This window comes from Maylandia zebra, linkage group LG15 (genome assembly GCF_041146795.1).
Source record: "Maylandia zebra isolate NMK-2024a linkage group LG15, Mzebra_GT3a, whole genome shotgun sequence".
Lineage (NCBI taxonomy): Eukaryota > Metazoa > Chordata > Actinopteri > Cichliformes > Cichlidae > Maylandia > Maylandia zebra.
The window spans coordinates 31516328-31542472 of record NC_135181.1 but is presented as its reverse complement, the minus strand read 5'-3'; the positions used below and the strand labels follow the sequence as shown (position 1 = coordinate 31542472).

The window sequence follows — 26145 nt, the reverse complement described above, 5'->3', positions numbered from 1 at the left end:
ATGGAATCTGTGCAGCAAAAGTCGTCAGTTTGCAAAGAAATCTCAAACAACTTGTAAGAAAATCAAAGAACATTTTATTTCTTTGACAATACTTCCAACACTTGAACACTTAAGTGAACTTTCCCTGTGGTTTTAAGAACTTAAGAGCACAAATGAATCCAACATAAGGCAAATGCGCATGTCAAATCTTCCAGGTCTATGAGAAACAAAGAGTACAATCACTACAGCTGTATGCATAAAACACTTGCACACACAGCACAAGTAATAATTCACTTTGGATGACCAATCTCACTTACATGCTGCCAGCTGGATGCTGTTCATTATCAAAATATACCGTCTTCACTTGTGAGATGATGGCCACTGTAAAGGAACACTTTGCCATTTGGGAAATCCTATTGTTTGACTTTATCAAAGCCAGATAAGAAGATTTAGACCAGTATCATCTTTGTGAGGTTAGCATAGAGACAGGTCGGGGTCCAGGTTAGCACAAACTAGCATCTACTTTTTGGCACAAAACCTAAGGAATTGAAATTCACATAGTAGGCCTACCTCATGAATTCCATGCCATTCTGCTGCCTTCCCTATAGCAATGATAGCTACCCTAATTGTGCAAATGATTAATCCAGACAGAGTGAACTGTACTGAAGAGATGATGCTAAATCATCTGATAGAAGACATGGAAGAATTCTCGATTTGGCACGATAGATAGAAAAGTCATGTGCAAAGGTACCACGTGCAATCTAAGTGTTCACAAACTGTAGCTGATTCACATTTGGCTTTTATCCCCTTCAATGGAGACCCTTTAACATGCACCAGAACAGAAACAAATAACTGGCATGAATCGAAGGCTAACAAAAGAAAAAAGAAAGTACACAGATCATATCCAAAGAAAAGCATGGGTTGTCTATGTTTTATCTTGTTTTTCGCATTGTTACATTTGGAAGAGTGCTTTGGGCTATGGGTCAGCATTACAGAAGAGGTGAGAAGTACTTCTGCTGGAGTATTGTGAGACACTCAAGATCATTCTGGTCTGGCTATTTTCATGTATCAGTGATCTGAACCCAGCATAAATTCTATTAAACAGAGTTTAGCCCTGGCAAAATTAGGTCTTGCTTACTGCGATCCCTGCAAACAACTAAAGGTCTTCACTGTGCACCAGGGATACTTGGTACTAAGTTATGCTAAACACTTCCTGGATGCACAAAGATAAACCTGATGCCAATCTTCTGTGACTTTGCGGAGTCTTCCCAAACCGAGTGTTCCTTAAATATTATGGCACAACCTGTCTATGCACACCGACAAAATAACCATTCAGAAGTCGGTTAAAGCATACCTCAATCTGAATACAAATGAAGCACAAGTAGAAGTCCACGTTTTTACACTCAAAGAGCACATTTCACTGTTGCAACAAAAGTAATACAAAGAACATCTAGCATAGTCATCATCAGTCATATTATTATTGTTTCCCCAAGTTGTGATTTTTTCTTTTTTGTTTTTTTGTTGTTGAAACAACCATCACAAAGGACAGTATTGTGCTAGTTCTTTAGCAACAATGACCTGAAGAGTAACATCTTCCACTAAACTGACACAGTAGGAACAACAGACCTTAAATCTCGTGTTAAGGTTACTAAAATGCATACAGTGAAACCATATCCAGAAGAGAGGACTACACAATAATACTGTTTTACAGAAATACTCACACAATATTTCCAACAGATCTTTAGGGATAGGTACTCCTGTTTTGCTTACAGTCAATCACATTTTTGAGGTAATAACTTCAGGAAAAAGAGGGCAAAACATTTGATTTTTCTTCAGATTTTGAAACAATTTACCAAGGAAAATAAGAGAAGGCCTCACACACATAAAACAATAAGAACACCGTATCATTACTGAATGTAGATACACACACGCTCACACACTTAGTTTGTCGTATTTCCACGTACACTAAACCACAAAACAATGTTCAAATGTATGCATTATTACAGAGAGATACTGTGGCTTACATTCACATGGTTTCTCTGAAAGGATGAAAAGTGGACGTTTTCTGTGCTCCATAGATGATGGTGGGGTCAGGTGGGGAACTACGGGCATAAATGGAGGAACATTCCTCTCCTGAGAAGGGGTAAGGGAGGATTTTATTTTTCCGTTTCTTTTCTTTTATGACATACTCTCACACCTTTTCAGCAAAGAATCCGGGGGTCTAGGGTAATAGCCGGTGGTGCAGGGCTTATCAGGGGAAAACCTGGGAAACTTGTAATCCAGAGGCAGATCTAGAAAAAGGAAAAATCAAATAGGAAAGTCAGCTGCAAGTGATCACAATTGGTTGGTTTCACAATGGGTTCACCCGAAACCTTGGCTGATTGTGACCCACACCCGTTTTCACTCCTTGGCTCTTGTGATTAGGTAGAGGATCAGTAGGGGGTCCATGACCCTCTTAGGCCATGTCCACACTAATACGTTTTCATTTGAAAACGCATTTTTTTCTCTCCGTTTTGGCATTCCGTCCACACTGAGACAGCGTTTTCGTTCAAGGAAAACGCAGCGTTTTGAAAACGCTCTCCAAAGCGGATACATTAGAAAACGCCGTTTTCGCGTCGCAGCGTGGACAGTGAACCCGGAGCCTTTTCGAAAACAATGACACATTTTAGTCATGTGATGCAGTCATGTGACCACGTTTCATGCATGCGCAGTACTGGAACGTAAGCGTTTTCGGCCGTTTCAATGCAGACGCACAACTCTGTGAAAACGACTGAAAACAATAGTGTGGACGCGGAGCGTTTTCAGACGAAAAAGCCGTTTTCAAATTTATCCAGGCTAGTGTGGACATAGCCTTAGGTACACTCCCATAGGGATTATAGCGCCTAAAATCTGGGACACAGCACCAGTTGTTCTTAGAACTGAAGAAGCTTCTCGGATGAAATATCTTCAAGAAATGTAAAGAAGTCCAGATACTTTTCTTTCCAAGCTCCTTAGATTACAATGACCTAGATGATTGAGAATTTTCACAAACATACCTGTACATACATGAACTGGCAGTATCTTAACACTGGGCTCAGGTTTTGTCTAACCCTAACTCTGTTACTTTTAGAGACAGACAAAAAATAGCTTTTAAGGCTTGGAATAATTTTTTGCTCTCCAAGATCAAGGAGCATATTGCTGAGGCTTAGGGTTAGGATACTAACTCGTGAAGACACCATAATGTCTCCTATAGACCAGCCCTGAACCATACCTGCTTTATAATCCTCTTTGACTACAGTGGGTTTCATAATTTGCAAAATACATTTCAAACATATTCAGTAAGAATTTAAAATAGCCACTGAACCCAAAGACACATTAGGAAAGGGTTTATTGAGGTCATAGAGCAAGGGAGCTGAAGGGTAATCTTCCCATAAAATCCTAGATTTATTTTATCCAACCAGAAGAGTCGCCACCTGCTGGCCATTATAAATAATGCAGATGTTAGGCACGTCCACATTTGCTTCCCCTTTCATCATGTAGGCCCATCCCTTCTTCTATATATAGTCCATGGTAAAGATTTAAACATCCCCATCACCCGTTAGCTTTAACAATGGGATGATTTGACATTCACAGTGGCCAATGGTGCAGGAAGGTGGGAGAGGAGCCCAAAGTTAGAACTGCACTTCTAATTCTAGAAGTGTTGGTGTTGGCCAGAGGGGCCGATGGCGCGATATGGCAGCCTCACTTCTGTCAGTCTGCCCCAGGGCAGCTGTGGCTACAACCGTAGCTTGCCTCCACCAGTGTGTGAATGCGAGAGTGAATGAATAGTGGTATTGTAAAGCGCTTTGGGTGCCTTGAAAAGCGCTATATAAATCCAATCCATTATTATTATTATTAGCCTTCCTTTTCTTCCCTTTGTTACTCATGCACATGTGACATTTTGTCGTGTCTGCCTGTAGAACAAGTCTGAAAATGCGTGCCATCATAACCACGTCCCCAACTGCATAAGAGCCTACTTTTCACCATTGACAATGAGAATAAACACTGGATTTCCCATGTGGTGGACAAACATTTCTTAAGAACTAGTTCACAGAGACCATAACCCAGGCCTGACATGATATTTAGTCAAACAGTGTTGTGGTTTTTGTGCAGTCACAATACAAACTGTTCCAAGTAGATTACACAGGAAGGTCACACACACACACACACACACACACACACACACACACACACACACACACACACACACACACACACACACACACACACACACACACACACACACACACACATTTCTTGGCAACCTTTGTGGACACCTGCACTTTGATGAGGGAACCGCAGATCACATTTTCCCAGGATCTGCTCTGCAGCACACTGCTGCTTGGTAAGAGTTATTTTAACTTTGGCTGCACATCTGTGTCTGCTTCTGTCCTTGTTTGGGTTCATGTGAATGTTTCTCTGATGAAGTAGAATAATGGAGATGTCTGATACGAGGACTTTTTTGTATACCTAAAGGATGTAGTTTTTTTTTTTACAATTTTAACACAATAAGTTTGATTCTCAGTTTGTTTACCATATGTGTATATAAACTAGAACAGAGTTACCTGTACCTGTTTTTTTTTTTTTTTATAAATAATTAAAACCCAGTGTTTACCAAGACCTTTTTTGATAAGGCTTCAGTGACTGGTAGCTTAATCAACTTCAAGGCTAGGATTCAACTAAAGAAGTGGCATTTTTATGTTTGAGTGATTCATGGGTCAATGTTAAGTGGCTTAACAAACAAACAAAAACATCCCTCTAAAATTGATCAGGTAAAACTATTTGGAAATGAAAGAAATAGAACATGGCAATCAATCACCCTCGGTGTAAAAATCTGTGCAAGGAGTAACATGAGAAAGATGGAGGGGCTCTTTAATGATATAAATGAAGTTGGGACCGCAGTCCCCAAGAACACCACTCTACATTATAATGAACTGAAATCATGCAGCACCTGCAAGGTCCCTCTGCTAAAGATGGCGTGTGTACAGGCACATCTTAAGTTTGCCAGTGAACAGCTAAATGATTCCGAAAAGGCTTGGGAGACAGTGCTGAGGTCAGAAGAAACTAAAATCAAGCTCTCTGGTACTAACTCGATCCATTGCGTTTAGAATAAAAGAACAGTTGAGTATGACCCAAAGAACACCATCCCCACTTTCAAGCATGGAATTGGAAGCATTATACTTTGGCCAATCGACGGGACCAAGTACCTTAAAATCTTGGACAAGAAGCTCCTCCCCTCAGCCAGAACACGATAACAATGATCCAATACAACAAACCTCGTGTTAGGTCAAACCTGGTGACCACTTACAAAACATGTCTTACTGCTTTGCATGCCAACAAGGGTTTCTCTTTAGACATGTTTTGCTCGGGGAATCAAACACTTATTTCACTCTGTGAGATGAAAATGAATTTATAATATTTATGTATATTTATTTAGTATTTTTGGTTGATATTCTATTTCTCTACTATACAAATCAGAAACTGTCTTTGTAAGTAACCAAACTTACAAATTCAGCAGTGGGTCAAATGATCATTTCCCCCACTGTGTAAAGAAAAGAAAGGTAGCTCACTTTTGCACAGGAGTGTAAAAGGAACCCATTGTCATAGAAAAATACAGTGGGGCAAAAAATAATTTAGTCAGCCACCGATTGTGCAAGTTCCCCCACCTAAAATGATGACAGAGGTCAGTAATTTGCACCAGAGATACACTTCAACTGTGAGAGACAGAATGTGAAAAAAAATCCATGAATCCACATGGTAGGATTTGTAAAGAATTTATTCGTAAATCAGGGTGGAAAATAAGTATTTGGTCACCTCAAACAAGGAAGATCTCTGGCTCTCACAGACCTGTAACGTCTTCTGTAAGAAGCTTTTCTGTCCCCCACTCGTTACCTGTATGAATGGCACCTGTTTGAACTCATCATCTGTATAAAAGACACCTGTCCACAGCCTCAAACAGTCAGACTCCAAACTCCGCCATGGCCAAGACCAACGAGCTTTCGAAGGACACCAGGAAAAGTATTGTAGACCTGCACCAGACTGGGAAGAGTGAATCTACAATAGGCAAGCAGCTTGGTGTGAAAAAATCAACTGTGGGAGCAATCATCAGAAAATGGAAGACATACAAGACCACTGATAATCTCCCTCGATCTGGGGCTCCACGCAAGATCTCATCCCGTGGGGTCAAAATGATCATGAGAACGGTGAGCAAAGATCCCAGAACCACACGGGGGGACCTGGTGAATGACCTGCAGAGAGCTGGGACCAAAGTAACAAAGGTCACCATCAGTAACACACTACAACGGCAGGGAATCAAATCCCGCAGTGCCAGACGTGTTCCGCTGCTGAAGCCAGTGCATGTCCAGGCCCGTCTGAAGTTTGCCAGAGAGCACATGGATGATACAGCAGAGGATTGGGAGAATGTCATGTGGTCAGATGAAACCAAAGTAGAACTTTTTGGTATAAACTCAACTCGTCGTGTTTGGAGGAAGAAGAATACTGAGTTGCATCCCAAGAACACCATACCTACTGTGAAGCATGGGGGTGGAAACATCATGCTATGGGGCTGTTTTTCTGCCAAGGGGACAGGACGACTGATCCGTGTTAAGGACAGAATGAATGGGGCCATGTATCGTGAGATTTTGAGCCAAAACCTCCTTCCATCAGTGAGAACTTTGAAGATGAAACGAGGCTGGGTCTTCCAACATGACAATGATCCAAAACACACCGCCCGGGCAACAAAGGAGTGGCTCCGTAAGAAGCATTTGAAAGTCCTGGAGTGGCCTAGCCAGTCTCCAGACCTCAACCCCATAGAAAATCTGTGGCGGGAGTTGAAAGTCCGTGTTGCTCGGCGACAGCCCCGAAACATCACTGCTCTCGAGAAGATCTGCATGGAGGAATGGGCCAAAATACCAGCTACTGTGTGTGCAAACCTGGTAAAGACCTATAGTAAACGTTTGACCTCTGTTATTGCCAACAAAGGTTATGTTACAAAGTATTGAGTTGTATTTTTGTTATTGACCAAATACTTATTTTCCACCCTGATTTACGAATAAATTCTTTACAAATCCTACCATGTGAATTCATGGATTTTTTTTTCACATTCTGTCTCTCACAGTTGAAGTGTACCTCTGGTGCAAATTACTGACCTCTGTCATCATTTTAGGTGGGGGAACTTGCACAATCGGTGGCTGACTAAATACTTTTTTGCCCCACTGTACTTGTTCCTGTCAGCCTTTCGGGTTATTGTAGAGGGTAACAAATACATGAGCTCTAAATAAAGGGCTGTTCCCTGTTCCCTAACCCTGTGTTTATATTAATTTGCTCTGTATTTCACATCACTTTCAAATGTATTTCCATCGTTTGTCTCCTTTCACATACCTGCTATGTGCTCAACACTAGGGATGGCCATGGTGCTGTATTTGTGAATGCAGTGGCAGCACCAGGTCAGCTTCTGGCTCTCCTCATCCCCTCCTCCACTTTTATGCACATCAACAAAGTAAGAACCCCACTGGTTGGACACAGCAGAGGGTGACTTCATGCCCTGCTCCTGTTGAGACAGTTGATAGAAAAGCCAAACTATGCAACACTGTGTTCATTTTCAGACAGGTACAGACTTGTTTACATGTAGGAATTACCACCCTGAGCACACAGAGGATGATGAATCTCTAAACTGGTTTCAATCCAGCCAGCTATGATGAGGTTTCTTTTCTTTAGTACTGAAATGAATCACTATTACTGAGAAATGTATTGCTGTGTTAGTCATAATCACTTGTACATTTTGCAAGCAGATTCTGCTAATGAGCAGCAACATTAGGATGTGGTGTTTAAAATAAGTTTGATAACACACTGATCTTATGAGCCTTAAAGATATCAGGAAATGTTGCATAACAGAGATTTACCAGGTGATAAAATAGAAAAAAGGAAAAAGCCCAAGCTGCTTATGATGTTAAGACGTGTTCCAATTACTTTAAAAAGAATATTTTATTTATAATATTAATGTATATATTGGTATATTGGAGCCTCCCTCCATTTCTCTATGGAAGTCGCTCATCATTGAAGTTATGACTCTGATCAGGCTGGGACACTATATTGATGGGAGCTCCCGGATTTTTGTGGACAAATGGAAGAAACCACTGGAAGCACTGGGAGTAACCGGTAAACTGGATCCTAATGGACAACAATTATCGACATAATGTTGTAATATTCTAGTGCTGTGTAGTGTTATTATTTTGGATGTGAACCAGCCTTGTATTTGTTGGGGGGAAAAAGTTAAATAAAAGTACAAAATAAATAAATAATAATAATAATATTTTAAAACAAAAAAAGGCAAACTGCGCAAAAGATTTATGAAGATGGGGAAAACATGAAATGCACTAAAGACTAATGATGGTTGACCGTGAAACAAGATGAAAAATACCAAGCAGGCTTCACACTACTTAGTTTTGATCTTTGATAATGCTCAAAATAAAGACTGCAAACCACAGGAAAAGGAAGTTTCTTATCACAAATGATGTTCTATCTGTGTCAGTAACACTTGTTTTATCAGCACTACCAATATCTCTGACACTTAAGTTCTTGTTTAATTCATTTATTCAATGGAAACGATTACATGAGCTCTGTTACAGTCTCCTTCATGTTAAAGTTGCCAATGTAACATGATAAATTAACTAACAGCCTAGTACAAAATGGTCTCTACATTTAACTATTGCTAACTGCTCTAGTTACTCAGCACTAGCATTTGTTCTAGCTTAGCTGAAAACCTCCTAATGGCTAGAATACCAAACTCAGGGCTATAAAATGGTCAACCAAAAACTATAATGGATATAATGATACAAGAAAGATAAAGATAAAAGATAAGTAGGGCAAAGAATGGTTTCATCCCAAGAAAGTTCCAAAAAAGCTGGATTCCTTGACATGACTAGCTAGCTAGCTTAGAGGTACCTACTGTAGTAACTGAGCATAACAATTAGAATATTATGAATATATTACATTATGTAATATATAACTGAGTGAAAGTCAGTCTTAATAGTATATCAGAATGTATGCTAATGTTACCAGCTCTATCCTAACCCTTACAGAATTTGGATTGTAGTTAAAGGGAGGTAACAAGGCACTCTGTAGTTAGTTAGGGCCCAACAGTGAATTTGTGCCCTGATGCCTCATATATGATTAACACTGCAGTGTTCCTACTAACTAGTTTGGTTTCTTATTAGTAATAACAGGACAAAATATATTTTAAAACTGAATTATTCAGAGGTCAAAGACTCCATAGTAAGTCTCCCTATACAGTCTATTTTACTAATTTCTTTAAAGTGTGCACTGTACATCTGTGGGCTTTTTCTGTATGTTGGAAAAAATAAGTTCTTGGTTTTAATACATGAGCAGTAAGTTAGATCAGGGTGTTTCGGGTAAATGTGACCGCTTTACTCCATCGCATCTAATTTTGCTCTTCCTTCCTTTACTGCAGTAAAGTACAGTGCAGAGTGCCCTTTGAAACGAAAATGAGGAAATGTTCTTATCCTGGTGTTTCTTGCCAGAAGATGTGCTGACGCCTTATTTTTTTGTCTGAGGGGATGTTAACATCCTGCTGCTTAATATCCTCATTGAACTGTGACCAAGAGGGCTGATATGTATTTATTCATTTCTTTACAATTTCCTTTCTACACGACAGAAGTTAAACACCTGATATGATCCATAATTTGCCTTTAAAAACCTTTTATTTCATGACTGTGTCTCAGCAAGCCTGCCTCACAAGTTCATGAATGGATGTTTTAAGGTCAAACACAGTTGGGCAGTATTCTCAACTTTTTGGACTATTAAAGCAAAATTAAAATAAAGTCACTTACATTTTTCTATCCTACAGCAGTTTTAGAGCAGCTGATCTCAGTGCCAGACTGCTTCTGCAGATCCATCAGCTGAAGTCATATTCTTTAGTTCCATTTGGAAAGTCGTATGTAGCACAAACTATTTACTTGTTGCACATCTGCAAGCTGCTTTGGAACCTATTTCAAACTATAACGCCTCCTTTTGAGTATTGTGCTTTGTTAGATTCAAAGTCATCCAAGATTTTTAGTACATAGACCTATGGTATCAATTTGAAACAACTATGTTGCTTTATTCCTGAGTTACTGCATTTAAATCTTGAGTTTCCACGTTGCCTGCCCACCTGCCTGGTAGGCTGATGACAATGCCCCGTCAGCCTTTTACAGCTGAGGGGTAAGAACTATACTTAAAGAAACCAGAAAGAGTCAGACACAAGTTCAATTGACAGAAGATTTGAGCCTGCATATACAAACACAAAGTCCACAAGGTGTCAGAAGGCTAGAGCTGGGGGTAGGGAATGACTGCTATATAACTTACCTCAAACTTTCCCTTCTTCTCTAGAGGCTCCACTTGCGCCTCATTGGACAATGCCGCTTCACTCTTTGGGACGCCCTCCCCCTCCATTTCTTCCACTATCATCACCGTCTCCCACTTCCCAAAGCTGCTGGCAGGGAACATGTCTGATCTCATGCTGTCACCGAAATAAACTACCTGCAGGGTGAAAAATAACAGCCTGGTTACTCTCAGTGAAACAGAATTCTTGCGTAGGCTTAGTGAAAGTCAGTTAAACTGGTTTTTATCTTCTTTTAACATTCACAATGATGACGGTAGCATGTATGAATTCTGACCTATTTCCCACACACACAAAAAAGGGTTTCACTGGTGATTGATGTTAAGAGGTTAAAGCCCTCCAAACTGGAGTGGGGAACTCAGAATGCAGGAGTTTAAAATGAAATGACACAGACCTACTGACACACAGAAGATGGGAAAAGGGCATTAGAGTAACAAGTAGTATAAAATGGAGAAGACTAGAGGTCAGTTCACAGGAATACTACACAGATACATACAGTTTACAGTTGCTGGAATTTTCTATATCTCTTTTATCCTTTTCACACAAGCCCTCAAAATAGTATATGTAAAAACAACTGAATAATCAAATAAAACAATAATAGACTTGGAGGGACTTTATACCATTTCACATTCAAAAAACTCTAAGGTTCTAAAATGTTGATGGGTTCCCTCTAATTCCACAGCATTTCTGTTGGATTAAGGCCAAAGTTTTGACTTGGCTTTATCATTTTACACTCTTTGGTAATATTTTAATATTTAATAATATTTTGCATTGTGTCATGTCTTATTGCACAATTCACTATCCTTTTTGATTTATTTGATGATTAGAGGCCCTGACTTTTTCCTTTAGAAAACATTCACTCCATCAGTGATGACAAGCTGTCAGACCCAGATGTAGCCAAACAGGTCCAAACCATGACATTACCACCACCGCGTTTCACAGATAGGCTAAGATTTTTAACCACTTTCTTTTAGTTAACATAATTTTTGTAATGAAAACTGAAAGTACATCTCATTTGTCTTTAAAACACAGTTTCAACAGATCTGCAGATGGCAGAACCGCTCTGTCTGGAAAGCAGTGTTTTATCCCTGTCATGCAAACCAGTCTAGCTCAGTTTATACCTAATGGTGGTGTATTTAATGGTCATATATAGCTAAGCTGATTAGTGTAGCAATTCTGAGTCTAGTACGTATTACCGTTTCTACCCAAACCCAATATACAATGATGTAAACCCATACTAGCCGAAACAAATAGTGATCACACACACATATCTCTGCAAATATATGCGTGTTAGATACAACTAAATCAAACCAGAAGGCCATAAAGAGTATGTAAGGCATTCCAGTAGCTGGGGGTTGTCTCTCTCCTCACAGCTCTGTGCTGTGACTCAAGAGCTCCCTTTCACATGTAAACAAACAGACCGGCTAATCTGGGGGGCTGCAGCCCAGAGCCTGTGGTGCAAGGACTGCAGGAGTTATATTTCCACTAACTTTCCCAGAACTGGCCACAGCTGATCCTCGAACCCCAGAAACATCCTGCACCTCTCATTGCTAAGCAGTACTGCTGCCAGAGTTGTGGGATCACTATGATAAATATTTAGAGAGGCCATGGATTCCAGCACAGAGAAAATATATTACAGATAGACTCATTGTTGATGAATACAGTTACACCGACCTCAACTACACTAAGCTCTGCATTAGGGGAAGACCTATAAAGAGAATCAGACTCCAGGCTATGGTTAAATCAGCCAGGCAGACACCTCTTGGTTTGTAAGCATAACGATCACACTGTTCATTGGTTATAAATGCACCCTTTAGTTTTTGTATTTTATTCTTAATTCTCAGCTGTCAAACTTGCTGTGCCGCAGCACAGCTGGTGTTCTAGGAACGGTTTCTTGACTTGATTTCTCTCCAATATTACGATTGGCTAACACAAATACATTGCACTTTTTGCATATAGAACATTTGTGAAAAATATATGGTGGTGTTGGTAGGAATTTCAAACAACATGAGCAGCATCGTGGAAATCCTAAAGGCCTGTGGTACGTAGCTCACTAATAGAGATTCAGATTAAAAACCTTTCATCTAATTAGAAATCCCAGTCTTCAATTAATTCAATACAAAATATTACATAGAGTGCACTATACAGGTCATCGGATGTTCAAGATGGGCTTTACGTCTACCAACAACTGCTCAAACTGCCAAACCAATTCACCGGACAATTATATCCACGCTCTTTGGTTCTGTCCACCAGTTCAGAAGTTTTGGCGCGAGATATGTGAAGACTTATCAAAATGTCTGAAATGTAACATTCCAACTTCCCCCTTAGTGTGTTTGTTGGGCAGCTTAGATAATGTCACTTCAGAAAAGAATATCGCCCATATGGTTTTCACTGCCCTATGCATAGCCAAGAAAACAGTCCTCATGAACTGGAAAAATAAAAATAATCTTAATTCTAACCAATATAGAAATTATCTATTAGATTACATTAGTCTCGATACAGCCTCTGCCACCACATCAGATCAATTGCTCTGGGCTCCTTTGATCAGCTCCATCACCTAGTGGGGGTGGGGGGTCATAGTTTGGTCCCGCCTTCACTGTTGTGATTGGTGTGGGGGTAGGGACAGGCTTAGGGCGTCGGGGGGTTCCCCGGAGGCATCTTCCTTGGGGGGCTCAACCCGGGGTAGCGGTCATGTCCGGTTAGGGGCTCTGTTGGCTCTCCGGTGACTGTTTCCTCGCGGCTGCGTGCAGCGGGGCTAGGGGAGGGTCTGTGCTGACGGACGTGGGTTACTGACCTGGTAGCCTGGCTGCCCCTGGGTGGGTCCGGGATGGGCGTGAGGTTCTGGGGGCGCTCCGTCTCTGGGCTGGGACCCGGACCGGGCCTCGGGGGCTTGGGTCCTGGTTGGTGTGTTGCCGGGGTTGTGGGCGGGTGGGTGCATGGGGGCCCAGCCCTGGAGCAGGGTGCCGCCGGTGCGTCGAGCCACCTGGGGGGCTCTTCAACTGGTGGGGGAGATTGTCACATCTTGCAGGAGCTTTCCTCTCCTCAGGAGCTCCCTCTGCAGGAGGGGGAGATACAGGAGAGGTGGAGGAAGATCTCAGCCTGGGTGTTTATTGTCTTATGTAGTCTGGAAGATGAGTGGATGGTGGGGTGGGTGCAGTTTTCTCTGTGGTGGGGTTGGGTGGACTGTCCCGGGCTCTGTGGGGCCGGGCGGCGCTGCTGCACTGGGCCCGGTCTGGATGGGCCTGGGCCCCCTTTCCCTGGTGGGTCGCGGAGTATGGGGGTGCCTACTGGGGTCAGCGGGGGAGCTGGCCCCAGGGAGGGGTCACTTGCCCCTCCCTTCCTTCCCTCCCCATCTCCAGCTGCCTCCCTCTTCCCGCTCCACCACAACCACCCACACATGCAGGGCCTTGGAGTAGGGGTATGTCACCAGGGTGCAGAGGAGGCTACCCCCCCCTCTGTCCCCTTCTGGCTGCCTCTGCCTCAATTTTATCCCACAACTTAGACATTCACATTACTCACACTCTCATTACACATACATATAGGATCTTGGGGGTGGGCACGATACACGGAGTCCAAAGTACCATCAGGGTGTACACCCCACCCCTGGCATCGTTGCCCACCTCTCAATTTTAAATACACGTAGACATTGAGGGCTAGCAGGAGGGACCATGCGCTTACCTGCTGCTCTCTGGCAGGTAGCCCCAAGCCCTCCTGGGTTTTAAATGCACCTTAGAACACACATGCATCAACATTACAATGAGCGGGTGGAGGGAGGTTTGGAGTCTTCTCTCACCCCCGTTCTCTGCGACCTGCTGGAGCAGGGGGGCTAGGACTAGGAGGAGGAGTTGGCCGTCCGACTGCGGTCTGGAGTGTGGAGCCTTCCTGCTGCTGCGGAGTCGGGGCGGTCTGCCTCCCCCCACCGCAGGGAAAAGGGAAACACCACCTGGGTCTGGGTGCAGTTCCCCCTCCAGGGGCGGGGGCACCTAGACCCTGTTTGTAGAGTACGCTTGGGGAGTGTGATCGTGTGTACAACGTCTCTTTATGTCTGTCTCCACGTTGGTTGAGTGTGGAGTAAGTGCATATGAGAGCATGAGGGTGGGAATGGATGTTTGTATCTGTGTGTGCCTGTATGTCTGTGTCTATATGTCAGGTTGGGTGTCAGGCGCCACCTCTCTGGGGACATCTCAGGCCCTCCAAGGTTTGGAGGCCTATCTCCCCCTACCACCACTTCCCCTGCCAGTGGCGGACCCCCTCAGACATCGGTGCGTTGGTGGTTCTTTGTGTCCGGGGATGGGCGTCCAGGTACACACCGGCTCACTCCTTGGCGGCCGCTTATCGGGGCCTGGAGCCTGGGGCTCGCTCGGGCCACTTCGGAGGTGGGGTGCCCCCGGCCTCTCGGCCTGGGGCTCGGTCACTCAGGCGCAGCTGGCTGCCGGCGGAGCTCACGGGCGCGTCACTGCAACTCCCCCTGGCTTCTGCTCCGCGGCTGCTGAGTGAGCCCTCATCTGGGACTCTCCTCAGCTCTTTCCGGGACAGTGGCGCAGCTGCCCCTCTGTTGGTCTTCCTTGGTCTCTTGTGTTCTGGGGGCCTCTGGATGTCTGGAGTTTTGATCTCCTCCACACCTGCTTCACGCCCTGGAGGACGGGGCTGTGCCCCCCCCCCCACACCCTCTAGCAGATTATTACATGAAGGAACCTTTTAAAAAAACAAAAAACAAGCGCGTCCATACTCACAGGTGTACACACGGGTGATCACACCCACAAACTACACCCTTTTTGGCTCCTACCTCAAAGCACACTGTGTTCTGTTGATCTTATGTGCTGCACAATAATGTTTAACATTTAGTATTTACTGTCATATTCCCATATATCATTGTGATGTTGTTTATTCTATTACTCTTGTTCTCTTCTGCTTGCTTTCTTTTTTCTTTCTCAGCAGGTGATCCAGGTAATTGATATATGCATTTTTTTTTCTCTGCCCGTTCTGTTGGTTTTTGTCTTTTGCCCTTCTCCCCCGTCCCTCTTCTCAGCTGTTTCTCTTTCCCTCTTTCTTTCTCCCCTTCTTTCCCCCAGTCAAGTCTGTCCCGTATTCATTAAGTGAAAATAAAATAAACAATAAAAGGTGAATCAAATGGACCATTACGGCAAGGCTGGGATGGTCAGTTTGGTAAAGTAAATCCGTTGGGCATCTTTCTTTGCCTTTAGACAACAATTCTGATGGCAAAAGAGCCAAACGGGACAGGCCAAAAAAAAAAAAAAAAAAAAAAAAAAAGAGTTAAAAACTGTCTAAATTAAGTTTAACATCCTGGCATCCATGAAAACTTAAAATTATGATGTACAGCTCTGCTACCACTTCCAACATAAATGAAGACAGAAAACTAAACAGCAGTGACGTTTCTTGGGTTACTGAAGTTGGACTAGCTGGTATATATAATTATGTGCTATGTGATCGCTAGCGACACAGCTATGTTAGCATAACATAAGTGAAGCTGGAGGATGCATGCTAACTTTTTTCGATTCAAGAAAAGTTAACGTAAGGGTTCCCGATGGTTAAGGACAAATGCAATACCATGGCAGGATGCTGTAAACAGACCAAACTTCAGCCAGGAGAACAACTGAGATAATCCATCCACAATACGAGGTTAGTCATTCATATACTGCAACAACATGGGAATAGAGCAGCTGCGAGAGAATTCAACACTAATCAATCAATGGTACGGAAGTGGAGGAAGCAAGAAGAATGAGTTGAGTAAAATTTGACTTATCTGACTGTTTTGTTTCACATAATGCGCCTTATAATCTGGTCCACCTTATGTATGAAAACAGACCCGTTCATCGACAGTGCGCCTTATATGTGTGCCTTAAGGTACGAAAAATACAGTACATAGACTAAGTTATAGGATCTAGATCGGGAAAAAAAAGAGAAAAAAAAAAAAAAAAAAAAAAAAGAGATTCAGTGACCAGTAAGACGCCCTAGCTTTAGGGAAGTCACCAGTGTGTGAATGTGAGAGTGAATGAATAGTGGCATTGTAAAGCGCTTTGGGTGCCTTGAAAAGCGCTATATAAATCCAATCCATTATTATTATTATTATTATTATAAGACTTATTAGAGCAACAAACTCTTTTTCCAGACTAAATGAAGACCTCCTAAATTAGTGAGATGCAGTTCCTCTCCAGTGTACAGGTTATCTGGTGCAAATTAATTAAAATGCTATACAAGTAGAATTGAATTCAAAGTTACTTGACGTGCCATCTTATAATACCAAAGTTTTTCAGGATGAATTCTGCAGAACATGTAAGCATGGAACTTTATCTGGTCATGCCTCATTATGTAAGTTGAAAGCCAACCAGAAAATCTAGTATTAATATAAAGTTTGCAGGTGAAAGACTAGGAATCCAATGGGATTCCTTCATGGCAAAAAGCTGCACATGAAAGTTTCCCCTTGGTCAAGTTATGAGAATCAGCCATGTGGGTCTGTAGTTCTTTTATCAGGCAATCAGGCAATGCAAACATATAGAATGACCTTAATGAGGCCATTGTGCTACAGGCAGCATGGAGCCTGGAGCATAAGGGGGGTGGGGGCAACAGACATTTTGTCAGTTACACTCTCAGAAACCAGACATTTCTCTTAACTTGTGAAATACTGTCAGCAGAATCAGTACACATGTTGTTTTTTTTCCTTTTTAACCTGTGCCGCTTTTCCCAAAACAACACAGGGAACACAGAATGAACTACCCATACCCAAAGAACCTGTCTGATCATGTCCGATCAGTCCAGTCACAACCCCAGTAGTTTCAGCAGTGTCCTGTAAGTCAATTGTAATCTTCCTTGAATGCCTCTATCCAAGCCACCTGCCTTAAGTCCTGTCAGGTGAAAGTGGAGAGAACTGAAAATACAGAGTGCCTCAGGTCAACCCAGAGGAGTCTTTAAAGCAGCTATAAGTGCAGGTTGACACTAAATTCCACAAGAGCTTTCTCCACGTGGCTGAGGAACAGGGGGAGCATTGAGCACAGGAGTGGGAGGAGGGGGAAGAGGAACTTTCGATGTGGATGGTGATGAGTATTACTACCTGGACTTGGGTTTGCCCAGTGCAGTGCTGGCTGTGCCTGATCTATTACAGATCATTTCTCCTGCCCTAAATTATTTTGTCAGTTTAGATAGAAAAAGTTTATCTGATTATTTTTAAAAGAAAAGTTACATGCTCTTATGGTTCTTAAGGCATTGTTGGCAGCTAAACTACAGATTTCCTTATTCCTCTTATTTCCAAAAGCAAGAAAGCTTCATAGGAAATCATAAAGTGCTAAAAATTTATACATCACCATACCACAACAACCGTAGTAGAAGATTTATATTTCACACACATTGATTTATATTTCAATGTGTACAATTATGTGAGCGAAAATCACATTTCACATTTCTGAATAAATGTCCAAAAACAGTTATACTCGTGTTAAATTTTTTAAGTGTTTACTTGGATCAATTGTGAGCTTTCTGAAAAATCAGTATAAATTGTGGTTGCCTGTCAGTGGTGTTAAACCCCATTTGCCCAGCCACTAACAAAGCCACTGTCAAAGTTCTTGTCTTAACATCACAATGTCACAGTGTGTGTCCCAGGGTTCTGATGTTCTGGCGGCTGGCTTTTGCCCTCTGATAGGGTCTCCTATGGCAAATTGGTCCTGCGTGAGAGACCAGACAAAGAGCAATTTAGAAGACCCTTATAAGCGTAAGATCAAGGGAACAGGTTGGGGAACAGATCCTAACTGTCATCTGCGCTTATCTGCCAAACGACAGTTCAGAGTACCTGCCTTTTTGGAGTTCCTGGGTGGGTTGCTTGAGTGTGCTCCACCTGGGGATTCTGTTTTCTTACTGGGAGACTTTAATGCTCATGTGGGCAACAACACCGAGACCTGGAGGGGCTTGATTGGAAAGAATGGTCTGCCTGATCAAACCACAGTTTGTCCTTAATGAACACCATGTTCGAACACAAAAGTGTCCATAAGTGCACATGGCACCAGGGTCCCTGAGGTAGATGAGGTTCACCCTGAGTTCCTTTGTCACCGATTCTGTTCATAATTTTATTGACAGAATAGCCAGACGTAGCCAAGTGATGGAAGGCTTCCACTTGGGTGCTCTCGGAATCGCATCTCTGCTTTTTGCAGATGATGTTATTCTTTCGGATTCATCAGGGCATGTCCCACTGGTAGAAAGCCCCAGGACATGCTGGAGAGATTACATCTCTTGGCTGGCCTGGGAATACCTTGGTGTTCCCTCGGACAAACTAGAGTAGGTGGCTACGGAGACGGAGGTGTGGGCTCCGTCTCGGAAAAGGAGATGGAGCCCATCTATTTTCTTCTCCTTGACAAGGAGAAGAAAATAGATGGATAACATACATTATTAATTGCTTGTAGAACATTCAAGTGTAATCATTGAGCATACATATTTATATTTCATTGTATTATGTGAAAATCTATCAAATTTAAAGGGACATGATTGTTCCAAATTAGGTCCTTTTAGACACAATTATACATCCCTGTGAGCATACACAGACACACTGGATTATTTAACAGCTTTTTCCTTTAGATGCATTCCAGTATGGGACAGCTCTTCTCTCTACAAAAAGCCACAAGCCAAAAAGCTTTCATTGTAACGTCTAATGGGAGTTTTGTGGCTGGCTTGTAGTTAGACTGTTGAGAGCAGAGATGAGTCAGCATTTTTTCTGGTCTATTTTGTCTGGCATTTTTCCTTTTATGTAGTTGTGTCCTGTGCCCTGTTTTTGACTAAACTGTTGCTTTGATGCCACTTTATTGCTTGTTTTTCTGATACAATTTCATAATTTCACACAGATGGAAGCTTATTTGTCTGGAAGACAGCTGCATTACTTACCAGACACCAAATATAAGCTATTGTCTTATAAATACCTACTTTATTTGATAGTTTTCATCCATCCATCCATTCGCTTCTGCTTATCCTTTTCAGGGTTGCGGGGGGTGCTGGAGCCTATCCCAGCTGTCATAGGGCGAAAGGCGGGGTACACCCTGGACAGGTCGCCAGTCTGTCGCAGGGCTAACACATAGGGACAGACAACCATTCACACTCACATTCACTTGGACATTCACACGTAGTGGCAATTTGGATTATCCAATCAACCTATCCCCACAAGCTGCATGTCTTTGGACGGTGGGAGGAAGCCGGAGTACCCGGAGAGTAACATGCAAACTCCACACAGAAAGACCCCGGCCTGATGGTGGAATTGAACTCAGGACCTTCTTGCTGTGCGGCAACAGTGCTAACCATCGTGCCACCGTGCTGCCAAAATATTCACGTTTACATCCAACCATTGTCATTTCTGATCTTGTTCCCTCCCAACTAAAATCTTGTCTGTAGATCCTTATTATCTGGCCCTAGCAGATCATAAGCTAGGGGACTCCGAGTGACAATTCCAAACTTGGTTAATTGGGTCAGGTGACGGTATCTGGTGTAAAATCTTTTGGCATACGTAGTATTTAATGAAGTATATGAAGTATTTAATTGAAATTTTAAAAAGTTATTTTCATAGAGAAAGAAATCTAGAAAGTTGTATATTTGGCTAATCCCTAAAGCTTCTTAGATTGTTTATTAGGTTTTATTTAATATATCCTTTAAGTGATCACATAAAGGTTTAATTAAGGTTGAAAATCTCATTTTCAAGACTGTCAACTACCAAAGAGAGCAGCAAATACTATTTTATCCATAAAAACAAACAATACAAATAAATGTTTGTCTTATTCTACAAATGAGTCAACACAAAGCTTTTTGAGTAGTCAGCAAGATTTTAATCCGAAATACAATTAATGTGGGGGAAATAAACAGTTGTAAAGTAGCACTACTTGTCAGTCAATTATCCAATTATTTTTGATCCTTTCTGTCTATCCTTTCTATTCGGTTTTGTTTTAGTTCTACAGCATTTGGTATGACCACCTTTATTCTTTAACACAGCCTCATCTTACTTGGGCAAGCTTTCTTGTAAATATCTTGTAGGAGTCTTCAGGAATAGTTCTTCAAGTTTCTTCAAGGATGCCCCAAAACTTCTGGATACTCCTTTTTTATTCTATCTTTCTTTTCTCAATCGAGGTGATCCCACATTCAGTAGACTTTCTAAAAAATCAACAGTGTGCCTTATGTGTGAATTCTGGTTGTGCTTATTGATGTTGAACCGATTTTATGTGGTACACGGCGCTCAAAAGTCTGTCAAAAAATGTTTTAGTACAACTTTGGTAAGCTACGAAGCTGCACCGCTTGATGGATTGTTGGAGCATTACGGCTACCGTAGTCAGGAGCCTTGCGGAGTAATCCGGGTCCAAACTCCACTTAAGGTCCCGAAGTCAAACGAACACGGTGGCATCACTGAGAGTGGAAAAACTGTCTAAATTATTTCGTTTTTAATAAAATGATCAGCATTGCCACTTTACCAGGTATAACAATTAAATTTAACATCCACGCATCCATGACAACAAAATTTATTACATTTAACGGAGTTAGAAGTTAGCAAGAAGTTAGCTTGCTAGTTTCCACCTAAACATCATATAGCATGTTCTGACTGAGAGATTTGTGAAAAATTAAAACGTACAGCTCTGCTATCACTTCCAACATAACTGAAGACAGAAAACTAAACAGCAGTGACTTTTGTAGGGTTACTGAAGTTAGACTAGCTGGAATATAATGATGTGCTACATGATCGCTACACAGCTATGTTAGCATAACATAAACACAGTGAAGCTGGAGCATGAACGCTAACTTTTATCCACTCGATAAAAGTTAACGTGAGGGTTCCCAATGGTGTGGGACAAATGCAATCACAAGGCAGGATGCTGTAAACAGACCAAACTTCAGTCAGGAGAACAACTGAGATAATCCATCCACAATATGAGGTTAGTCATTAATATACTGCAACAACATGGGAATAGAGCAGCTGCGAGAGAATTCAACATTAATGAATCAATGGTACGGAAGTGGAGGAACAAGAAGAATGAGTTGAGTGAAGTTTGACATATCTGACTGTTTTGTTTTGCTTAGTGCATCTTATAATCCGGTGCACCTTATGTATGAAAACAGACCCGTTCATTGACAGTGTGCCTTATAATCCGATGAGCCTTATGGTCCGAAAAATACGGTAGTGCAAAAATATTGTTTTACACCTGTCAAACAGTTCTATTGTTGGCACTTTACATACAATCGACTAAATAAATGGGAACAAATTATATGTTTCGCAACAGTACTTTTTATATGCTCGAATGATTCATAAGTGAGTATAAAATGGCTTTTAAAACAATAAAAAAAAAGAGAATTCCTCTTAAAATGATGAAGCACAAGAACTGGAATGAAAATGCGTGAATAACCAGCCAAAGTCCAAAGACTTTAAAAGACCTTCAAAAAGCCTGGAGAACTAATACTCTAGACCAGGGGTGTTCAACTCCAGGGCTCAAGGGCCGATGTCCTGCAGGTTTTCGGCTACGTTCACACTGCAGGTCTTAATGCTCAATTCCGATTTTTTGATCAAATCCGATTTTTTTGTCTGCTCATTCACACTACAAATAAAATGCGACAGCAAACGCTCTCAAGTGTGAACGCTCAAAGCGGCCGCATGCGCAAAAGAAGATGTCACACACAACGCGCTCTGTTTAGACCCAGAGCAAACAATATTGTTTGACTGATGGCCCTTAATATAAAGACTTCGGACTTCACGTTTCCCAATTTTTGCTTTAAGTTATTTTGTTATTTACATAATAATGTAGATAACCTAATAATGATCCTTATTGCTGTTTTAGAGAGGAGCGGTGCTTCAAAGGATAGTTGCAGATTTCTGTCAGAATCTGCAGATTATGCAGTATAAATAAAATGTTAACATTTCTCCAACGTTGTCTTCCCAACAGTTTCACCGGATGGCCAGGAAGCGTTCGCGATGTCTTATCGGGCGCTTGATAATTGGCGTCTGTCTTGTGTCAGTGATGTAAAAGACAGATTTAATGCGACTTGACCGTTCACACAGCAGTCGGTTTCTGAAACATCGGGTATGTATCAGATTCAGTACAACATACGAAAGTGACCCAGATCGGATTTGAAAATATTGGATTTGTGCCGTTCACACTGTCATACCATGATCGGATATGGGTCGCATAGGGTCAAAAAAATCGGATTTGATGCGCTTTCGCCTGCAGTGTGAACGTAGCCTTAGATATCACCCTGGGTCACCACACCTGAATCAAATGATTAGTTCATTACCTCTGGAGAACTACAAGACAAGTTGAGGAGGTAATTTAGCCATTTAAATCAGCTGTGTTGGATCAAGGACACATCTAAAACCTGCAGGACAACGGCTCTTGAGGCCTGGAGTTGGACACCGCTGCTCTAGACCACTTTAAAAATGTAAAAAAAACCGTGGCTCCTTGGAAGAAAAAGTCTGAAGCCAAGCATTTAGAAAAGTCTGAAGCCAGAGGTACTTGGCTGGAGTTGACCACAGTATTTAGTTAGTTTAGCTAATTTTTTCCATGTTTAATTTGAGAAGTCATAAATATATCTGTATGTACATGACAAAAAATAAGGTTTCCCTTAGTCTTGTCAATTAAACAAACCACTGTCGTGTGGGACTGAATGTTGGTTAACTGTTGTTTTCTTGAGGGAAAGAAGTGTCTCTAAGAATGGCTTATACTGGCTCTATCAGTGAATTCTCAGCATGCTGTCACACCCCTGCCTTGTCAACAGTCATGCCAGGGGCCACGTTCCTCCTCTTCATCACTCTAGTGTGAATCTCCCTGAGCGTATTTATCATGAAGCCTTCATCTCTTTCAGTGCCTGCCAAAAGCTGAAGTTGGAGCTAACCTCAAAGTGAGCCAGAGCTCTGGCTGCCTGCTGTAGTATATGAGGTGGTTTGTGTACCTTGGGCTCTGGTTTCCCCGTCATTTTCTTGAGCAACTCGTGGAGGTGTGGCCAGTTGCCCTGGGAGTACCAGCCGGGTTTGTCCAGCGATGGCAGACCTTCGCTCTCCTCCACATCGTTCACTGCACAAGCAAAAATGGGTAATATAAAACAGTCGCAGCAGTTTGACCAACAAGCCAGCTGCTGCAGGAGCAGACACACCAGCAAAACCTCCAGTAATCCAGGACAAAACCACACAACTCAGTGGCAGAGGTACAGCGTCATTTGTGCAGGGAAACAAAGAGTAAATCTCAGTGTTTGTGAAAAAACAGAACAGGGAAGTACAAATAGCATCTTATCCTCAGCTCTAATTTGTCTTTTAAATTACTTTATGATTCTTTACTAGGTCTTCAGAATCATTCAACCTTTTAACCCTCTGAGTTGATCATAGGTTGTAAATCTAACCCCAACACGACCCTCACCCTCTATTTCAAAGTCCAAAATGGACTTTTTTGAAAAAAGTTGGAATAATTATTTTCTTATTTCCCCAATTGCCAAAATTTGGAAGAGCATTTTAATGAAAATCATGCAACCACGAAAAATGACATATTCTGATAGCCCAGGCTAAGAATTTGAATTTGGGTTGCGACTGATGAGGATGTCGACCTCAGAGGATTAAATTACAGTGCTATTAATCGGGCTAGATTTGCATCTCTTCAAATGTATAAGGCAGGATATGGAAAGATGGAATACATATCCGTTAGGATTTAGTGACAGGATAAATGTGATAAAGATGAATATCTTACCATGATTGCTATATTTATTCCTCTCTCTTCCGATAAGCATACCTGAAACCCAATTCTCAGAATGGGATAAGTATATATCTAGATTTGTCTGGGAAGGCAAGCGGCCAAGGGTACGATACACTACTTTACAGCTTACTAAGGAGAAAGGAGGAATGTCGCTTCCTAATTTAAAAGAATATTTTCGTGCTGCACAGATACGCCAGATAACATATTGGTGTAGTGATGATTATGGGGCTCGCTGGAAGGATGTGGAGCTCTCCACACTCAATGTCCCAATTCAAACAAACATGGGTATAAAAAAGATCCCTGAATACGTAACTAAAGACCAAGATAGGAACCCAATAATATCCTTTACATTAAATGTATTGTATGATACAGTAAAGGAGTTCAGAATTGGTAAAGAGCTTGGTTTGCTAAAATGGATAGCCTTCGATGAAGAATTTGGACCAGGAAAATTGGATCTTGGTTTTAAAAATTGGAATGAAAAGGGAATCACAGCAATTTGTTTATTAATCAAAAAAGGAGAAATTAAAAGTTTTGAAGAATTAAAACAGGAATACAACTTAAAAAACAAGGATTTTTTCAGATACTTACAGGTGAGAGATTACGTTAATAAAAACATAAAAATAAAGGAAGACAAAATCCATCCTATTATAAAAATAATTATACTGGCATATAAAAGTGTTATTCCAAAATCAGTGTCTACCCTATACAAATGTTTGATGGACTCAAGACAGGAATCAACTGTATATGTTAAAGTAAAATGGGAAAGAGAGCTGAGTGAAGAAATCACTGAGAGGGTGTGGTATGAAACATGGAAAGAACATAAGAATACAACTCACTCATTGAGGTGGAGAGAATTCATCTGGAAAAATCAAATTCGCTATTTTATTACACCTAAGATTAAAAATAAACAAACCAATACACAAAAACAATGTTGGAGGCTGTGTGGATGGGATGAACCAGACCATAAGCACATTTTCTGGAAATGCAGAAAAATTCACACTTTCTGGGTTAAAATTCACTCGGCTCTCTGTGATATATTAGGTTATATTATTCCTAGAACCTGCCTTGTTTTGTATCTAGGGTACTTGGAAGGTACTGTAGATGTAAAGGATCGTTACCTGGCTAAGATTAAGATAAGATAAGATAAGATAGAACTTTATTAATCCCTCGGGTGGGTTCCTCTGGGAAATTCGACTTCCAAAAAGCACAGCAACGACCGAAGTTACAGTTACAGAATTGTTATATATATATATATATACACACACACACACACACACACACACATATATAAATACAGAGACAAATATAAATAAAATATACAAAGGGGATAAATAGAATAAATAGGAATAAAAAATAAAATACAAGTGAATTGCACATTTCAAGTATTGAGTCTATTGCACTGTTGACTATTTACAAAAAGTATTGCACAAGGTATTGTACAGTGAGGTGAAGAGGCACTACAGCTTAGTTGTTCCCCCCTCCTTTGTCCTCCTGTTTCCCCTCCCTCTCCCCTCCAGAGAGGAGTTAAACAGTCTGATGGCGTGTGGGACAAAGGAGTTTTTAAGTCTGTTAGTTCTTGTCTTGGGGAGAAGCAACCTGTCACTGAACAGACTCTTCTGATTGTTTATGGCCGTGTGCAGAGGATGCCCAGCATTGTTCATAATGTCCATCAGTTTCTTTAATGTCCTTTTCTCTGCCACTGTCACCAGAGTGTCCAGCTTCATGCCGACCACAGAGCTAGCCCTCCTGATCAGTTTCTCCAGCCTGGATGAGTCCTTCTTTGCTGTGCTGCTCCCCCAGCACACCACAGCATAGAAAAGTACTCCAGCAACCACCGACTGGTAAAACATCCTCAGGAGCTTCCTGCAGATGTTAAAAGACCTCAGCCTCCTGAGGAAGTACAGTCGGCTTTGGGCTTTTTTATACAGGTGCTCTGTGTTGCATGACCAGTCCAGTTTATTGTCCACCCACAGCCCGAGGTACTTGTACTTGTTGACCACCTCCACCTCCTCCCCCTCTATCTGAACCGGCAGTGGACCTGCTCTAGAC

General features: G+C 41.7%; 1 protein-coding gene across 1 annotated transcript in view; it reads right to left on the bottom strand.

Moving 5' to 3' along the window:
• Window positions 1-51: 51 nt before the first annotated feature.
• Window positions 52-26145, bottom strand: part of nt5dc1 (5'-nucleotidase domain containing 1) — a 75941-nt gene continuing 49847 nt past the window's right edge. Inside the window, exons 9-12 of the mRNA XM_004566214.5 lie at window positions 23306-23427; window positions 10360-10533; window positions 7378-7546; window positions 52-2270 (exon numbers count right to left, since the gene is read on the bottom strand). Coding sequence (XP_004566271.1) covers window positions 2158-2270; window positions 7378-7546; window positions 10360-10533; window positions 23306-23427 — 578 coding nt within the window. The 3' untranslated portion in view covers window positions 52-2157. The remainder of the gene's footprint in view (window positions 2271-7377; window positions 7547-10359; window positions 10534-23305; window positions 23428-26145) is intronic.